The sequence below is a fragment of the Engraulis encrasicolus genome, chromosome 8, assembly GCF_034702125.1.
Source record: "Engraulis encrasicolus isolate BLACKSEA-1 chromosome 8, IST_EnEncr_1.0, whole genome shotgun sequence".
Classification (NCBI taxonomy): Eukaryota; Metazoa; Chordata; class Actinopteri; order Clupeiformes; family Engraulidae; genus Engraulis; species Engraulis encrasicolus.
In genome coordinates, this window is record NC_085864.1 from 12,692,608 (window position 1) to 12,712,607 (window position 20,000).

The 20,000-nt window shown below is 51.4% G+C and overlaps 1 protein-coding gene across 2 annotated transcripts in view; it reads left to right on the forward strand.

Annotated features, from left to right (window-relative positions):
• Positions 1 to 18,476, forward strand: part of pxylp1 (2-phosphoxylose phosphatase 1) — a 24,959-nt gene extending 6,483 nt beyond the window's left edge. For both annotated transcript variants that reach the window (XM_063204981.1, XM_063204982.1), the window contains 7 exons: positions 1,401 to 1,568; positions 1,835 to 1,961; positions 12,800 to 12,939; positions 13,223 to 13,333; positions 13,972 to 14,231; positions 14,589 to 14,803; positions 15,112 to 18,476. In XM_063204981.1, the coding sequence (XP_063061051.1) occupies positions 1,401 to 1,568; positions 1,835 to 1,961; positions 12,800 to 12,939; positions 13,223 to 13,333; positions 13,972 to 14,231; positions 14,589 to 14,803; positions 15,112 to 15,637 (1,547 nt within the window). In that variant the 3' untranslated portion in view covers positions 15,638 to 18,476. The remainder of the gene's footprint in view (positions 1 to 1,400; positions 1,569 to 1,834; positions 1,962 to 12,799; positions 12,940 to 13,222; positions 13,334 to 13,971; positions 14,232 to 14,588; positions 14,804 to 15,111) is intronic.
• The last annotated feature ends 1,524 nt before the right edge of the window (positions 18,477 to 20,000 follow it).

A 20,000-nucleotide genomic window follows, 5' to 3' on the forward strand; every position in this document is an offset into this window, starting at 1 on the left:
GTGCGTGCGTGCGTGTGTGTGTGTGTGTGTGTGCGTCCCAATTCCTCTCTTTGTCCCCCCCCCCCCCCTCTCGCTTTCCCCTGGTCCTCTCTCTATGTTCTATTTCTCTATCCTCCACCCGCCTCTCTCTCTCTCTCTCTCCCTCCCTGTCCCTCCCCTCTCTCTCTGTACCCCCGCTCTCTATATCTCTCTCACTTATAGAGGTCTACAGGTCTACTGAAAGTCTGACTTGTGACTTATCACAATGACACATAGATTTTTGTTGTATCCTAGGCTTACATTGCGAGATCATTCCGAGACCATGTGAGAGCATTGTTCTGGCTGCAGAGTTTTGCTAATAGATTGTGAAAGACAACTTGCTTTACTGAACAAAGCAAACAATTGCTCCACACAACAGCATTTTAGGAAGACGATGAAATAGCTTCAAGACATTGTATTGTCCTCAAAATGATGTAGGGTCCTGTTGTCCAGTTGTTGTATAGGCTACTACACTACTCTTTTCGAGGCAACTGTAGTCATCTGCTCTTTCTGTCTACCTACTTCCTGATGACAGACTTGCGCCCAACGCGCTGCGTCAGAAAAATTCCACGGCACGCAAACGCGTGCACCGCCAAGAATTTTAAGCCTGCGACGGGGGGGCGTGATGTCATTTTGGGTCAAGCAAGTGCAAGCTATTAGCGCACGTGAACTATGCACGGACATACGCCTAGTAACGCTGAGTATAACAGAAGCTTTAGCCTCTCTTCATGTGGAGAATTTTTCAAACATTTTGTGTGTGGGGGGTGTGTTGTGTGAGGTTGGGGAGAACGGCAAGCTGATTATGAATATATGGGTGGGGTTGGTCTGTTTTTGGGCAGTGGCTGTACTGTGCTAATGTATGATGGGTGAATGGTGTTAAAGGGGTATGCGACTATTTTGGGGCTTAATAAAGTTAAAATCGTTGGCCAGGGTTTATAAAGGTGGTAAAGTGTCTTATTTTTCAAGTAAGCCGTTGTCTTGCTTTAAGACAAGTTAAAAGAAGGAATATGTTGCTAAGCTAGTGAAAGTCAATGTATCCGTGTAGCATGCTACAATGCTACACGGATCCATTGACAAGTTAAAAGAAGGAATATGTTGCTAAGCTAGTGAAAGTCAATGTATCCGTGTAGCATGCTACAATGCTACACGGATCCATTGACTTTCACTAGCTTAGCGACATATTCCCTCTTTTAACTTGTCTTAAAGCAAGACAACGCTTAACATGAAAAATAAGACACTTAACCACCTTTATAAACCACAGCCAACGATTTGAACTATATTAAGCCCCAAAATAGTGGCATACCCTTTAATAAAGGCATTTTAAAGGTCTCTTCCTCTCTCTCTCTCTCTCTCTCTCTCTCTCTCTCTCTCTCTCTCTCCAGTGCACCTGATGCCAGTGGCCCCTGTGGGGGCGGGGCCTCCAGTGGGTGGGGCTAAGAACAGGAAGCGGGTGAATCCAGTGCTGTTAACCCCACCCCCTTCCCCAGACCCCCTCGCTGGAGCCTATGCCTACTGCAACACACCCAACCGCACACAGCAGACCTGGGAAGGTACCACACACACACACACACACACACGCACACACGCACACACGCACACACGCACACACACACACACACACACACACACACACACACACACACACACACACACAGCCTATAAAACACCACCCCCAACCACGCACACACACAGCCCAAGCCTACTGCAGGACACCCAACGGAACATAGCAAACCTGGCAAATTAGCAACACACGTGTACACACACACAGGTGCCACGGAGCGTATACCTACTGACTCCATTTCCCATGATGCTGTAGGTCACAGCCCTGCGGACTACCAGCTGTTGTCGGTGCATGTGATGATTCGTCATGGCGACCGATACCCGCTCTACTCCATCCCCAAAACCAGGAAGCCACCGCTGGACTGCACACTACAGCCCAAGAGGTACACAAACACACACACAAACACACACACACACACACACACACACACACACACACACACACTACAGCCCCACAGGTTCACACACATACCACACAGAGGCACGTAGTGAAAACCTTTGGTGTCCACTCTCACAAGGGGGAGGTTAGCGCCATGGCACACAAAGGTTGAAGGAGACAGATGCAGACAGATGCAGCAATCAGATGCAGAAAGTGTGCTAGTAGGTGAGGGTTTATTTACAGGTGCACGAAACATGACAAACAAAACACTTTCAAAAGGATAAACAAAACACCAAGCAGATGGTTGTTCAGGACCGCCCATTGAGTACTGTCAATGGGACTGACAAATAAATGCAGTAGCAAAGAATTCAGTGCATTCAAACCTTCAGCAGCAGCCACAGTAACACCCCCCCCCTCTCTCTCTCAGCAAAAACACTGCCCTCTTAAATGGCTACTAATTGCCTGGTAACATGACTGTTGCCAAAATTACATTTGAGTTGCACAGGTCATTACATTGTTAAAACCTCAGGAAAATATAATAATTCTGTTATTACAAATCATCACATTCATTTAGAATATTATTTTTCATGTTCAAAATCATTATTGCAAAGTCCAAGGCCCTCCACCTGATTAACCATTCTCCTAATCCCTGCTTCTCAGTGGGTGGGTGTTTTTGTGTTTGCAGTGCACAGCATTGTGTACAGAATGTATACAGGGCTTGACATTTTTGCTGTCTTATTGACACCGGCCACATTAGCCTTGGTCTCATTAGCCGCGCTTCAGCGGCCCGGGGCCGCCCGGGGCTCAGGAGAGTGGCCGGCTCGGAGCTGCCGGCCCGGGCCATTTTTTGCCTGATCGGACTCATAGCCGACCCCAGGCACATTCAGGTACACGCCTTGTTTGTGAAACGTCAGTCGGGCACAGCCCACTTTCGCCCCAAATCACAGAAGGACAACAACAGAACGACAAAGGAGGAGAATAAAATGGAGCAAACTCTGCTGGAGCAGGTCGCCGTTTGGCTCGTAGCCTACGGACAAAGACGACAAGAACTGCAAAGAAAATGGCTTGCCTTTCAAGAACAGTTTTATTACATGGCAAAGTTGTCGATTCAGAAGCTGTATGGGACGCAGCGCATGTTAAGAAGACAAAGACGCATGAAAATACGAGCAGCTCGACAACTGAGAGTGAACAGAAGGAGACGTGCGAACATGCCCAGTTAATCCCCCCAATCGCGCACAGAAGCATGAGCCCCGGACATAGCGAGACATGAATGTGCAGGTAATTGAATAAGTTACCATGTGAAAGGAGACCAAATCCCTGAGACATAGCACCGTCATCAGTTGCTATAGAAAATTATATCATAGCCCCGGACATAGCGACACACCCCCTCGTTGCGGCGTGCCACCTGTCTATTCATGTTATTTCCATCCATTTGACATTAAAGCCCTTGTGTAAATTTCAAACTGTGTTTGGCGATCAGTCTGAAACGTGCGATATAGCCTACCAGACCTTCGGCGATAATAGCGCAAAAGCTAAATAAGCCGACATAAATGTCATGTGTGAGTATTTGTGAGACACTTTTTATTGGTGTCCAGTGGAAAGCATGCCAAATCACGATAATGGCACAAGAGTTGGCGGCTAAAAGCAGAAAAAAGCCGACATGACTTAGCTATGACAACCCAAGTTTAAGTGTAGTGGTGCCCATGATCCGATAACAACAAAAAAGTTATGTTGACTAAATAACTTTAAAAACACAAACAGAAGTGCCAAGGTTGCATCCTATGAAATTATGCCATAAGAAAGCCAAACACCCCAAACTAATGCTTAACCATAATTTGCCCAGAATTTAGCGATAAGTCCCCCATGCAGCCACATTTTTACACAGAGGTTGACCCCGCCTCCGAGCCTCGGCGGTGCTTGCTGGCCCATCGAATTCGACGGGCCAGGGAAATCGGCCCTTAGCCCCACAACCTGGCCCGGCGGCCATCTTTAGCACCTAGCCCCCTTTTGATGAGATCACCGTCAGCCCCCTTTTGTCCGGGCCAGCCCGGGGCTGGCCCTGCAATGAGACCAAGGCTATTGACTAGTGGTTAAATGAACATTACCTACAGTATATCAGACAAAAACCTAGAATGCTCTTTCTTTAATCTTAATATAACACAAGGTGCAAAAACAGGTTATATGCTACTGAGATATGTCACACCCTAGAATAAGATACCTGCCATAGTGGCAAGTGATACTAAAATTGTCGCTAGCCATGGCCAAGTTTTATCCCGTTTTGGCCCGTTGGCAGGTGCCAGTGTCGATCCCTTGAATGTATGTATGATTCCAGTGCAGTGTGTGTGAATGGGGGTGGGATTACTGTAGTGTAATGTGGGGGTGGGGAGTGCATATGGCAAAGCTTGGATGTTAGTGTGGAACATTACACTGATTGCTTCTGATAGGATGATTGTAGTGTCCGCGTGTTTGTGTCGGTGTTTGCGTGTCTGTGTTTGTTTGTTTTGGTGTTTGTGTTGGTATTTGTGTCTGTGTCTGTTTCTTTGTGTGTGTGTGTGTGTGTGTGTGTGTGTGTGTGTGTGTGTGTGTGTGTGTGTGTGTGTGTGTGTGTGTGTGTGTGTGTGTGTGTGTGTGTGTGTGTGTGTGTGTGTGTGTGTGTGTGTGTGTGTGTGTGTGTGTGTGTGTGTGTGTGGTTGTTTTTGCGTTTGTGTTCGTGGGTGTGACATGCAATCGTGCCAAGTTTATTGTTTTTGTTCTGGAAACTGGAAAGTGTGTGCGCGTGCGTGTGTGTGCACACACATGCGTGCACGAGTGTGTATGTGCATGTCCCCTCCAGACTTTACCCACACCTTGGCACCTCCCCATCCCTTTTATCTGTATTTCTCCTGCTGATGCCATCCCATAGTAATCCCCAGGTTGCCGTGGGAGATGGAGATGGGGGAGTGCTGAGCGGGGGACAGACAGACAGACAGACAGACAGACAGAGGGAGGGAGAGAGAGAGAGAGAGAGAGGGAGGGAGAGAGAGGGAGAGAGAGGGGCAGAGATACAGAGACAGAAGGAGAGAGAGAGACACACACACACAGACAGTGTGTGTGAGAGAGACGGGGTTGGGTGGGGGAGGAAGAGAGAGGGGGAGGGGTGAGAGAGATGAGCTATATCTGCCAGATGTTCTGTTGGCAGTCCATGTTAATCCACATGTGGCAGATTTTCTTTATTAGATTTAATCCTGCTCATCTGGACCATATTACTGACCCCCTCTTCCCCTTCTCCCCCTCTCTCTCTCTCTCTCTCTCTCTCTCTCTCTCTCTCTCTCTCTCTCTCTCTCTCTCTCTCTCTCTCTCTCTCTCTCTCTCTCTCTCTCTCTCACCCTCTATGCCCTTGTACTCTCTCCTCTCTATAATATCCCATTCCTGTGTGTCTGTGCCAGTCAGTATCCATGCTTCTACTGACCTCTAGTGGTGGAGGCCAGAATGGCTCAGCACGAGTGTGTGCTGTAAGAGTGTGTAACCAAAGAATTGTCTAGTAATGTATGATACATCAAGTCCATACATTTCCTGGATCCACGTGATGTCAGATGAGCGCTCCTTTAGGAGACCTACGTTGACAATAAATTCCCTTGGCACTGTAGATGATGGCAGATCGTATGCAAGCCATCACCAAAGGCCACTGAAAGAGAAGAAGGAGGAGGGGACAACGCCCTCTTAGGAGACCGAACTTGAGCACACTATTTTGCATTGGGTGGGCAGAGTTTGAATGATCTTACTCTACTAAGAACATCTTTGGTATAACTGTAGAGACAGCAGCTCATTACGTATTTTTCGCCAAAGTTCAACTCCTCTTCTAACGCTTTTGACACCGCCTGCGCTAGACAGTGCTTCTGCCACTGGCTCCTCCATCCAAAGTCAATTACTCCCGCCGCTTTCCACGCCTTCAATGCCTGCTGTCTGTCCCTACAGTAAGGGGTGTGTTTTCTTGAGTGTCACAGAGAGAGTGTTATGGTGTGTGTTCTATAGTCTAGTGAGAGAGTGTGTTGTTGTCTCTCCTACAAGTGCAAGAGGGTGTGAATGTCAAGTGTCTTTCTGTTTGAGTAGGCTATTGTTTCTCAACGTAGGCCCTACAGCGCCCCCAGGGGGGGCGTTTGCCAACCCTAGGGGGGTGTAACTTGCCATGTGCTTATGATGAGGTCCAAGGGGGCTTATCTTGAAAAAAAGGGTGAGAACCACTGTCATTGGCCATTGGCTGCAGTCAAATGGTCCAGAGTCAGTGAGAGAATGTGTGTGCCATCTGGAAAAGATGTACTAAAAGTAACAAAAATGAGGCCCACATTAGGCTTGCGTCGGAACTGGGGTGAGCACTTGAACTAATATGTCCCCCTATACTGTATGATGCTTGAACACTTGCTACACACTTCCTACTGGAGACATTGACAATGGGCTAGGTCCGAAACGAGGGTTATGTATATAACCACGGTTCTATGAGTTCCGGATGACCGCCAGAGGCGGTGCTTACAGCACATGGATGTCAGCGCACGGGACGTGCAGGTCGAGTCTTAATAACAACAAATTCACTTGTGACCTGGGTGACGTCACCCCGTGACCCCGTGACCGGGGTCAAAAGACCGGTGAACCCAGGAAGTGACCTCTTGGCAAGTCTTCTCGCATAGACTCCCGAGTGACAGCCAAGCTCTGGCGGTCATCCGGAACTCATAGAACCGTGGTTATATACATAACCCTCGTTCTATATCGTTCCTCCTGACCGCCAGAGGCGGTGCTTACAGCACATGGATGACCAATACCAACAAAGTCACGAGGGGTGCCTACCCGTACTCAGAGTTGCTGTGACGGGCCCGGAACCACCGCCATCGGGACAGGATTATGTGGGACAACATTAATCCTGTAAAAACGAGTGAACGTGCAGCTGGATGCCCAGGAGGCAGCGCTGCAAATGTCAGAGAGGGGAACGCCCCTCAACGAAGCCCAGGAAGCCGCCATACCACGAGTGGAATGTGCCCGAACATCCCGAGGAACCGCGGAGCCACCGTGCCTGTAGGTATGCAGTATGGCCTCCACTATCCACTTGGACAGTCTCTGCTTCGAGAGTGCCAGGCCCCTCCTCGGACCTGTGTGGCACAGGAAGAGGGCATCACACAGACGGAAGCCCCCAGTATGGGACACGTACATCCTGAGGGCACGAACAGGGCATAAAAGTTCTGACCCTTCCCCCTGAGCCGCCGTAAATGCAGACAGGCTGAGAGGCTGATTCACAAAGCCAGAAGAGAGGGTCTTCGGCAGGAAGGAGGGGTTAGGCCACAGAGTAACCCCACTTCCATCTGGGTGCCACTGCAGGCAGTCCCCACCAACCGACAGCGCGTGCAATTCCCCAACGCGCTTGGCAGACGTAATGGCCAGAAGGAATGCAGTCTTCATGGAGAGCCAGCTGACGTCCGCAGTCAGCATGGGTTCAAAAGGTGCATTGCAGAGAGCCTGCAGCACCAAGGGCAGATCCCACGTGGGCACCCGGGCCCGCCGGGGGGGCCTCAAGCGGAGAGCGCCCCTGAGGAAGCGAGCCACCAAAGGATGGGATCCCACTGTACGCCCATCAACCCTGGCATGATGTGCAGAGACGGCAGCAGCGTACACCTTGATGGTGGAAGGAGTAAGACCCTTGTCGAACAGCGACTGGAGGAACTGCAGAATGGCAGGCGTGGGACAGCGTGTAGGCTCCACGCCCTGGGCCAGGCACCATTTGGAGAACAGTCTCCACCGATTGGCATAGAGGGCATTGGTGGAGGGTGCCCTTGAGCTGGCAATGGTATGGACCACCGCCGGCACACAAAGACCTAGTAGGGGGTCTGGCCCCTCAGGGGCCAAACCCAGAGCTGCATCCGGGCCGGATCCGGGTGCCAGATCTGGCCCCCCAGCTGTGATAGAAGGTCCCGTCTCACCGGCAGGCACCAGGGGTCCCCGTCCAACAGCTGCAACAGCTGAGGAAACCAGACTCTCCCGGGCCACCGGGGAGCCACCAGAAGAAGCGAATGACCGTCCACCCTCACTCTGTGAAGAGTCTGCACCATCAGCGGCAGTGGGGGGAATGCGTAAAGCAGCCGTCTCGGCCACGCATGCGCCAGTGCGTCCTGGCCCAGAGGACTGGGGCCGTGAACACTGAACCATAGGGGGCAGTGTGTCGACTCCTGGCACGCAAAGAGATCCACCTCTGCCCTGCCAAACCGTTCCCAGATGGCGAGAACCACCACTGGGTTGAGCCGCCACTCCCCGGGACTGGGGTCCTGCCGAGACAACAGGTCCGCTGCATTGTTGACGGCACCTGGTAAATACGCAGCCCGGATGCTCAGGAGATGCCGATGGGCCCATCGCAGCAGGCGCCGGGCCACCTTCAAGCACCGGAGGGACTTGGTGCCACCCTGGTGGTTGATGTAGTATACCACCGTGCAGTTGTCGGACCTCATCAGGACGTGCCTGCCCGCCAGGTCCGAGCGGAAACACTGCAGGCCGAGAAAGACAGCCTGCAGCTCCAAAACATTGATGTGCTGCCGCCGCTGCAGAGAATCCCAGCGGCCTCTGGCCGTCCGGCACTGCCAGACCGCACCCCATCCTTCCAGGGAGGCGTCCGTGGTGATGACCTCTCGCCGAGAAGGGACAGCAGCGAGCGGGACACCCTGCAGGAGGTAAGCCTTCCGTCTCCAAGGACGGAGAAGCTTGTCGCAGGTGTAAGTGACCTTGATCAGCCGGCGACGGTGCAGGGTCGGGTGGAGGCGTAGGTCGTACAGCCACCTCTGGAGTGGGCGCAGTTCCAGCAGCCCCAGCGGTACCAGAGAGGAAGCAGCGGCCAGCATGCCGAGGAGGCGCTGAAAAGACCTGAGGGTGAGCGACCTGCCACGCCTGAAACTGCCGAGCAGTCGGCCGATGTCGACAATCCTGGCCTGAGAGGGAGTAGCCCTCAGTGACCTCGAGTCCAGGTGGATACCGAGAAATACAGTCTCCTGACGTGGAACCAACGAACTCTTGCGAGAGCGAGAGCACATGTGCTACGTCGGAGCGGGCCTGAACCTCCGACCGGGAACATATTAACCAGTCGTCCAGGTAAGGCAGGATGCGCAGGCCCTGGGCCTGGAGAGGCGCCAACGCCGCTGCGACACATCGGGTGAAAACCCGGGGAGCCAGAGCAATGCCGAAGGGCAGCACACGAAACTCGTATGTCTGACCCTCGAAGGCGAACCTCAGGAAACGCCGGTGGCGTGGCGCAATGGGGACATGGAAATACACGTCCTTCAGGTCGATCTTGGTAAACCAGTCGTCCGCTCGTATGCTGTGCAACACATCCACAGTGCGTAACATGTGGAACCGCAGTGTCTTCAAATGGCGGTTCAAAGCCCTGAGATCTAGGATTGGGCGAATACCACCGTCCTTTTTCGGCACAAGAAAATAATCCGAATAGAACCCACCTTGCCGTTTGCTCCGCTCGACTGGAGAGATGGCACCCTTCTCCAGGAGGCTGTGGACTTCTTGGCGGAGGACGAGAGCCTTCTCCGGGCAGGCCATGATGGTGGTCTTGACCCCTTGGAACTTCGGCAGTCGGCGTTGGAATTGGATCTGGTAACCATCTTTGAGGGTCACCAATACCCAGGGGTCCGAGGTCAGCTCTCTCCAGCGCCGGAGCTGCTCGCTGGAGAAGTGGCCGACCGCCGGTGGGACGACGTCAGCGTCGTCCAGATCGCCCCCGTCGGTCTCCAGAGGGGCGACGAGGGGCCGGTGGCGTAGAGGGAGCGGTGTCGCGGGCCCGAGACGTGTAGGGGCGGCGAAAGTCCACGGCCCGCCTCGAGTCGTTGGCCCGCCTTGAGTCCCGGCGGGTACGCGGCCGATACTGCGGCCGCGCTGGCGCAGGCCTCCTAGAGGCCGAAGCCGCAGCGCCACGTTGGTGCAGATCAGCATACTGACGCCGTGCCTGGACGACTTGTGCACTTCTGTCCAGGGCCTGCTGCGCAGCCTGGCCGAACAACTCCCCGGGGACAACAGGGAGGGAACGCAGGACCCTCCTGTCTGGTTCTGCCAGCGGCGACTGCGCCAGCCAGACCTGGCGGCGAGCGAGGGTCAGAAGAGACATAAGCCTCCCCAGCTCCCGCGAGGAATAGGCGAATGTCTGTAGAGCAGCCTCGCACAGCTCCTGCGAACCAGCATCCGTTCCATGCAAGGTCTGGGCGAGGGCCAGCAGGAAATGAGACATCGAGTTGCTGAGCCTGCCCACACGCGCCGCCGTGTCATAGCCCCTGACCAGGAGATCGTCCGTAACTCTGCACTGAGCGCGGGGGCACCGAGCGTCAGGGCGAAGAGCCTCGTTGGGAGATAAGACCAACGCCGCCACAGACGGCTCAATGCCTGGCATCTGCTGGAGGCCGTAAGCAGGAGCATCCCTCATGGTTGCCAGAGCCCGGCAGTCACGGGGGAGGTGAGCAAAACGCCTGGGGTCCGTCCAGCACCTCTGCAGCTCCTGGATGTAGGGGCCCGAGGGCGGTACGGCTAAGACAGAGGGCTGTGTGGGGCTTGGAAAGAAGGCACTCTGCGGAGGCTGGTCCGCCGGGGGCGAGTCCAACCCCAGGCGGGCCAGTGCGGCCCTCAAGGCCGGCTGAACGGTGGAGCGCCCGCGCTCGGACACCGTCACGGACCCAGCAACAAACCGAACCGACCGAACAGACCGAACAAAATCCACACTCTCCGAGGCGATGAGGGACACCTCGTCCAGGCCGCGGGAGCCAGCAGCTGGAGATAGACGGGGAGGCGGCGGCGAGCGTGCGCGCTGCCGATCAGCTGGAGGGAGCATAAGGGCACCCCCATCCGCTGGAGGCTGCGGCGTGTGCCCGGGCAGCTGGCCAGCCGGGGGAGGTGCGGGGTCACCAGTACCCGTCGGAGGCGGACGGGCGGCCAACAGGGCCTTCACCTGCTCCAACTAAGCAGACATCTTGCGGACCTTCGTAGCCAGAAGGGCCAGGGGAGACTTCGACTTAGACTTGGGGCGAGAGGCCACCCCACGTCGCTCGCCGGGCACAGGCACGGCACTCTGCCCCCCCGGGGGCCGGGGAGCTTCCTGCTGTGCAGCCACTAGCGCAAGCCTGGCAGTCCTCGCTTCCACGCTGAGGCACATACAATCAGCACAGGCAAAGTCGGTTAAGCCCTCCTGCAGGTGACCGAGGCCCAGGCAAGACGGGCACTCGCAATGTCCATCATCCGGCTCAAGATGTGCCCGGCAGATTACGCAGCAGTGGAGATATTCCATGCCGCCAAGAGAGAGGACAGGGGCGAGAGCACCCCAACAGCAGCCACTCGTCCTAAAAGGGACAAACAATGCCACAAGACACAGAGGCGAGAGCACCCCAGCAATCTGTGTGGACCACTCAAAAAAGACAAACAACGGCACAAGACACCCTGAGGCGAGAGCACCCCAAAAATATGTGCAGTCAACCAAAAGATAAAAGACAAACAACGCCACAAGACACAGAGGCGAGAGCACCCCAACAAGCTGTGTGGACCACTCGAAAAAGACAACAACGGTACAAGACACCTTGAGGCGAGAGCACCCCAGCAATATGTGCAGTCAACCGAAAAATAAAGACAAACAAAGCCACAAGATACACTACGGGGCGGGAGCACCCCAAAAACAGTAAGATTACACGAGTAATAGCAAGAGACGGGCCACAAGCCAGGCCAAAAACAATTGTAGGCTACAAGGTACAAACTAAAGAATGATAACGACAACGGTCATCAGTATCAAGAACAAGGCAGTAAACAATGCATAAGGGCGAGCGCACCCCAAAGTAACAACGATATAGGGGCCACAAACACTAGATAGCAGCAGAAAGTTTGCACAGGGGCGGGGGCACCCCGTAAAAAAAGAGCTGAAAACCAGATACACTTGCTGCGAACACAAAGGCGCGAGGACCCAGCGAGAGCGCCGAGATTCCGCGAACTACCGGTAAGTAATTACGGTAAAGAGGCCCCCAAACATAAACGCATGGATAAGAAAGCAGCCCGCGAACCAAGGCTACAAACAGGCTATGCTACAAGCCGAAAGCAGCAAGCAACAGAAAGGGCACCGAGTGCCACAAATTATCTCGGAGCAAATCAAAAAAACGCGGCGAGAAAACACCACAGTAACAAAAAACAGGCAAGAAAACAGCCTTACCTCCAGTCCAAATGCACGCTCAGTCCTGCGGCGAGAGAGCACCGCTACGGAGCTAGGCAGCCGGCCCCAGCCGAGCGAGAACACCCAGCGAAGGCGGCGAAAGGACAATATACGATCTTTTCAATAAATCCGTGAACAACGAAGAATAACCAAAGCGCAGTCTCAAGGGGGGTGAAACTCCACAGCCCCAAAGCCAAAAGCACGAGACTATAGCCAGCGCTTTCCAACAAACAACTCAACCTGCAACTCGCATGCGAGAAGTGAAAGAGGTCACTTCCTGGGTTCACCGGTCTTTTGACCCCGGTCACGGGGTCACGGGGTGACGTCACCCAGGTCACAAGTGAATTTGTTGTTATTAAGACTCGACCTGCACGTCCCGTGCGCTGACATCCATGTGCTGTAAGCACCGCCTCTGGCGGTCAGGAGGAACGATATAGAACATCTGTTGCTTCAGTTTTAGTTCCACTGTTTTTCCACACAGGCCTTGTGTGAACCTACTTTTTCGTGAGCAGACACACAAAGCAATTTATGGCTCAAAGTTGCCGACCTTTTTGCACTCCAATACTTTGTTTGGAGAACAGAAAACCAGTTAATCTTTATTGACATTGTCTCATAATGTTAGTTTCTCTCTCTCACTCTCTCACTCTCAGGGAGCCCACTCATCCCCTATTGGCTGGCTTTATCAGTCACATGACCAGGGAGACGGGAGATAAGTGGGACGCCTCTCTGACATCACTGCCCCGGCTGCCCAATCACAGCACCTGTGAGATGGGAGAGCTCACACAGACAGGTAAATACACCAGTCACGGCATGGTGGGGGCAGGTTATTGAGTCACTTGACCAATCAATTGAGTTTTTATTGCATACTTCTCAAGTTTTTATAGTACACTGATCTTTTTCTATCGTTTTTTCGCTCTATCCTCTTTCTTTTACTCCCTCTCTCTTTCTGGCCCTCTCCCGATGTCTCTCTCCCCCTCTCTCCAACTCCCTCTTTCTCTCTCCATCTCTCTCTCCTCTCCTTCTCACTCCTTTCTCAATCAATTTCTCTCTCCTCTGCCACCCCCTCCCCCCAGGTGTAGTTCAGCATCTGCGTAATGGCCAGGTGTTGCGTGCTGCTTACCTGCGTGGGGGGGCGGTGCTTCCAGAGGAGCTGCGGGGAGGGCAGGTGGAACTGGAGACCACAGGTGAGACACATTCTCTCTCTCTCTCTCTCTCTCTCTCTCTCTCTCTCTCTCTCTCTCTCTCTCTCTCTCTCTCTCTCTCTCTCTCTCTCTCTCTCTCTCTCTCTCTCTCTCTCTCTCTCTCTCTCTCTCTCTCTCTCTCTCTCTCTCTCTCTCTCCAGGTAAGAGCTGTACTCTGCAGAATGTCTGGCCCCTCCTGTAATGTCACCAGGGGGCATGTTACAGAATGGTCCTAACTTGAGAAGCTTCTCTTATCTCTTATCTCCTGTCTCTGTCAAGTTACTGTGGCAAGAGAACTTTAGGACTGTATTTGGGGAAAGCATATTACAGAACAGAGTGTCCTAACTTGGCTTGCGCATCCTATCTCAAGTGAAAAAAAGTGAATAGCAGAAGCATCCTAACTTTGAAAATTCTTGAATAAATTGTCCTAACTTCCAGCTGTGCAATGGTGGGTATTGTCAGCCAAAATGTATTTATTGTACATTTATAACCAAGTCTTGCTGTTGTCTCCAGAGCATCTGAAGTTATTTTAGAAAAATCTTATCTCTACTCGTCCTATCTTAACTTTTGACTTAAGATCTCTCTCTTTCTCTCTTTCTCTCTCTCTCTCTCTTTCCCTCTCTCTTTCTCTTTCTCCCCAGGTAAGAGTCGTACTCTGCAGAGTGGCTTGGCCCTGCTGTACGGTCTGCTGGGCCAGTGGGATCGGGGTTCCGGTTCTAGCTCAGGACCGCGTGTGCGTCAGCATTGGAACGCCCTGTTCTGCGGCCGCCGCTGTGACTGCCCAGCTCGCCAGCGACACCTGGAGGCCGAGCAGCGCCGCCAGTACCGCCTCCGCGTCGCCGACACCCGCCTCGACCACGCCTACATCTCCATGGCGACCGCGCTGGGCGTGGCCACCAAGGTGGGGTTCCATTGTTGACCTACGTAGCAGGCGATCCACACGTGCCGACTGGATCAATAGCATGTCTTAACAATCTACTAACCATGTGGGGTTTGCCAGGTTGACCTGACTAGCACATCTTAACAATATACTAACCATGTGGGGTTTAATTGTTGACATATCCAGCATGTCTTAACAGTCTTAATAGTGAATTGTGCTATTGAATAGTATATTATTATTATTATTATTATTATTTATTATATTATTTTAAATGTTATTAGTATTTGTATTACGTATTAACATACGTATTAACATTATTATGAAATAAATTAATGTATTAACTCATTTAATAATCTTTTAAATGACATGAATGACCAGGTCTTGAGGGCGGCTAATCCTGTGGATGCGCTGCTGTGCCACTTGTGCCACGGCCTACCCTTCCCCTGCCGAGTCGCCACCGGCAACAAGAAGAACGCCTCCACAGAGCCGGCCAGGGTGGGCGGCACCTGCCTGACGCACGCGCACCTGGCGCAGATCCGGAGGCAGCAGGAGGATGACGAACGCCACCGCAAAGATGCGGGTCTATACCACAGGTGAGACACCGCCCCTTTAAACAACTAAACACAGATACTGACCCTTTAGACACCTGCTATACTACAGGTGAAGTGAAGTGCAACCCAATTAAACACCTGTTCACAGGCACTGACCCTTCAAACCCCAGAGGTGGGGTGTGTTGTGGTGTTATTTTACTATTGTATATTGTGTGCGCATGCACACTCATCTGTGTGCAAGTATGCCATATTGTCAACCGCACCCATCAGTAGTGTTCATTGATGGTGTTAGTTGTCTGTGATGTGATGTTAATGGCCTGTATATTGTGTGTGTGTTCACCTGTGTGCAGGTACGCCATATTGGCGTCTCAGCCCTACCTGGAGCGGTGTGCGGCCCGCATGGAGCACATCGCCCGCGGCAACGCCCCGCCCACCGAGCCCCTCCTCCACCTGGCCTCCGCCCATGACATCACCATGGCGCCGCTGCTGAGCGCGCTCGGACTGGAGGGGGCAGGGTTTCCTTCCTTCGCCGCCCGCCTCGTCATGGAACTCTGGCGACGCCCCCCCTCGGACGGAGGGATGAACGGAGGCAAAGACGGAGGGAAGAATAGAGGGAGGGAGAGAGGGAGGGAGCTGAAGGCTAAGCGGGGTGTGTTTGATGACCTGTTTGTGCGCGTGCTGTACAACGGAGAGGACCTGACCTTCCACACCACGTTCTGCCGTACGCACCCCCGGCACACACACACCGATGGGGACACACACTCGCACACACCCCTCTGCCCCTTCAGCAAGTTCCTGCGCTTTGTACGCAACGACATATTCGCGCCGCTCAATGCCACGAGCTACCAGCAAGCCTGCCACGCTACCGTACCTTAGAACACACACACACACACACACACACACACACACACACACATACACACACACAAATACATATTTTTTGAGCACCAGAAGAGACGTCACACAGCATCTAATCCGTACCATTATGTTTACCTCTCGCATTCTCTCTCTCTCTCTCTCACACACACGCACACGCACGCACACACACACACACACACACACACACACACACACACACACACACACACACACACACACACACACACACACACACACTCTCTTGTACTCAACGCTACTCAGAGGTACTGAATCCATTCCATCCTGGACATCTGAAAGAAGCCGAGCCCCATTTACTTTGGGATTATTCTTTTTGGATTATGATGTTGGGATTATTGCTTCAGGATTATTATTTTGGGATTATTTTGGCCCATTGCTCATTGGTGGACTTCTTTCTTATCTGTGCTCTATATTCCCTATGGATCTCTGCTCTTTTTTACAGTTGGTTGTCAGGCCACTTTGCTGCTATCGCTTAGCAACACATTCCACTATTTTGGGAGGGAAGCCAACCGGCCAGCAAACCAACTAACCAATCACAGGGCTTGTTTTGTTCATTAACTCCAGTTCTACAACCAATCAGAGCCTTAGTGACATTATTTTCCCCCAAAAGTGACATCACGCCAGCTTGAGGAATGTTGTACTGTGTACTTTGCTGTTCAATATATTCAGTATGCGTCTGTATGATACTTTATGGGTCTGTACAATTCTTAATTGGTCTGTTCAATACTTAATGGATCTGTTCAATACTTCATAGGTCTGTACAATACTTATGGATCCGTGCCATGTTATATGCCATGTCCTCCAGGATTCAGCAGGATTTGTTTGCGATTGTTGTCACATTAATGCACATTAAGCCGCCAGTCACAATGAATTCAATCACCACGACGCTCCCAAAAATGAACTAATCTAGTCAACATTGAGGCAGAAATAGAAAGTGCAAGGCACCCAATTTATTCATGATGCGAGTGGATACTGAGGAATGTTGAAGCAAGGTTATTTTCCAGAGAGTTGCTGTGACTGTAAAGTCGAACATTGCACTGAATTCATCGGGTACTGGCTGCAGTTGCGTTGAAGTTGCAAACGTCACCACCTCCTGGAGGGTGTATATGCTGCATATTCTCTGCCATTTCCTGCTATCGCACACCACTCCGTCCGAGGGCTAGGCAAGGAGACATATCTACACACAAGCAAATACACATCCACACATACATACACATTTCTGTGTATCATCCCACACCACTCCGTCCGAGGGCTAGGCAAGGAGATGTACACACATGTGAATACACGCATTGATGTGCACACACACACACACACACACACACACACACACACACACACACTTCTGTGCGTCATCACACACCACTCCGTCCAAGAGCAATACATCACCCCACAAACTCACTTAATGAAGGTACACACACACTACCTGCTTTGGTCTGCTGAGTGTTTGTGAGGTGAGTTACTCAGCCTGACTGACCCTGATAGACAATCCACCATATCATGGATCTCAATCACCATGGTGACCCCAGTACATGAACAGTTCTGAATGGACATGAGCGAGCCGCTCGATCCATCCAGACAGATCCACTAGATCCACTAGTGAGTGATCCATGAATGACAGACAATCCCCCACATAATGGATCCCAATCACAACAGTGGACAGACACCCCATATCAGACACAACAGATCCACTAGAGAGAGAGAGATATCCACTTCAGTGATGCACTAGAGCAATCTACTATAAGGAGCTCCTTTAGAGAACAGGGGCGTATTCCACAAACGTATTCCAGTAGCGACCCAGGTGGTAACTTCGCTAGTTAGAGTCCTTATTACCTTAAAATGAATAATTCATTCAACTCTTTTTTAAAGGTCAACATGGAGTTCCCATTCTATAGGTTCATCTTGCAGTGATGAGCAACCTGGATTCAGGACCTACAATCCATTACCACATATTCCAAATTACCTTGACCCCGTTTCTCAACAGTGTCATTGCTAACCAGTTAGCAACTTAGTAAGTTGGCAATGGGATATTGCACCACTGGTTTAACCTGTCAAATCCAGTGTCACGTGTTCCAAAAGACCAGGCATTACCTGCTCAATAACCGTAGTTACACTGGGTTCTTGCAATCCAGTGGGACATATTCCAAATGACCTTGTGTTACCGGTCCCAATGATTACCCTGTTTATACTGGGTTCATGCAATACCTCCGTGGTCACATGACGAGTGTCTGAGATGTAGAACCAATCACAGGACCAAGACGGTGCGGCACAACGTCACTTTAAGCCCCTCCTCCTCCTACTTTGGGGTCGTCCTAAAGTGGGGGGGGCACGGAAGTGGCCATGCTTTGCAAATACGGCATTATGTATGACATGCAAAGATGGCATTACATTTTATTATTTTGTTGTGTGAAGACGCAGCATTACGCTTTCATATCAGTTGTTATTAACACACTCTTGACACAAGATGTCGGTACACTATTGCTTCAGAGGAACTGGTTTTATGTTGTTAAGCTTTTCATTTTCCTATTTTTTTATTTTGTTTTTTTGTTCATGTTGGATTAAGTCTTAATGATTCCACCACTGTAATTCCCGCTTGTTGATGGGCTATTGCTGTCTGAATGAAAAGAAAGCTAATGACTTGAAGGTGATTTGATTTAATAAAAAAGACATAATGAACGTAATACATCCACAGGCTTAGACCTTGTTTCAGGTCAAGACCTTGTTTCAGGCCTACAGCTTTTGTTATCATTTCCAGTCCTCTCTGGCATCTCCTGTTTAACCCCTCCAGCCAGAATAAAACATGATCTGTTACCCTCTCGTACTCCTGTCGGTGTTTACAGTTATTGCTCCTCTCAGTACGCCTGTCTGTATGTAATATTTTATTTATTGTGACACACTTTGCTCAGCACAAATGCATCTTCAAATGCTTAAAATGAAAGTCGGCAACTTGTCTTCAGTCACATAACCTTCAACTGTCATGGTATTCTTGGGCAGTCATGGGTGAGCGGTCAGGGCGTCAGACTTGCATCCCAGAGGTTGCCGGTTCGACTCCCGACCCTCCAGGTTGGTGGGGGGAGTAATCAACCAGTGCTCTCCCCCATCCTCCTCCATGACTGAGGTACCCTGAGCATGGTACCGTCCCATCGCACTGCTCCCCATGGGGCGCCACTGAGGGCTGCCCCCTTGCACGGGTGAGGCATAAATGCAATTTCGTTGTGTGCAGTGTGCAGTGTTCACTTGTGTGCTGTGGAGTGCTGTGTCACAATGACAATGGGAGTTGGAGTTTCCCACTGGGCTTTCACTTTTCACTTTCATTCTGCTGATGTTACATGGGAAAATACGGTGTGGGGGGGGGGTTATCTTGCTTCCATCAAAAGCTTGCAGTCTTGCTTGCAAAATCTCAGCAAATTCATCCGAGGGCCGTAAAAGTCCTCAGAGGGCTGTACTATGAACACAAACCAGGATTTCCCCCTGCACTTCAGGCCTATATTGAAGGCAGCCACATTTAAAACAGAACCCACCTTATCTAGGTCCCCTGAATATAACTTCATTGTATTGCTAATGTATTTTCTAAGATTCCATTACAAAATATGTCATACTACTTGTGAAGCTGCATAACATTAAAATTACACCGGGAGCCGGATTAAACGCTCTCAAGGGCCGCAAATGGCCCTCGATGCATAGGTTCCCCACCCCTGGCTTACACTCACAGCGTGATTGTGAAATTTCCTGTAATGGCCACTAGATGGTAGCCTCGAGCCACCACAGTCAGCCCAGCAGTCCTCAGGCCGTCGTCATTGAGTCATTATTGCCCTATTGCAGTCCATTATTGGAGGCATTCCTGAATCACTTTCAGTGTTACATCAGAATCATGACGAATCGGTAAAAACGCTCCTCCGTGCCATTAAAACCATTATGTATTTAAACACACACACACACACACACACACACACACACACACACACACACACACACACACACACACACACACGCACACACACACACACATCCATTGAGGGGAAACTGCACCAGCAGCCCTCTCCTCTCCAGTTTGGAAAAAGCCAATAATTTTTTAATTAGAGTTCAGCTTAGTCCAATCCAGACAGACCATTTATCCAACTTCAGAGAGGCCCATTGACTATAATTAAACTCTTTATCTGTGTGTGTGTGTGTGTGTGTGTGTGTGTGTGTGTGTGTGTGTGTGTGTGTGTGTGTGTGTGTGTATGTGTGTTTGTGTGTGTGTGTGTGTGTGTGTGTGTGTGTGTGTGTGTGTGTGTGTGTGTGTGTGTGTGTGAGTGTGAGTGTGCGTGCGTGCGTGCGTGTGTGTGTGTGTGTGCGCGCGCTA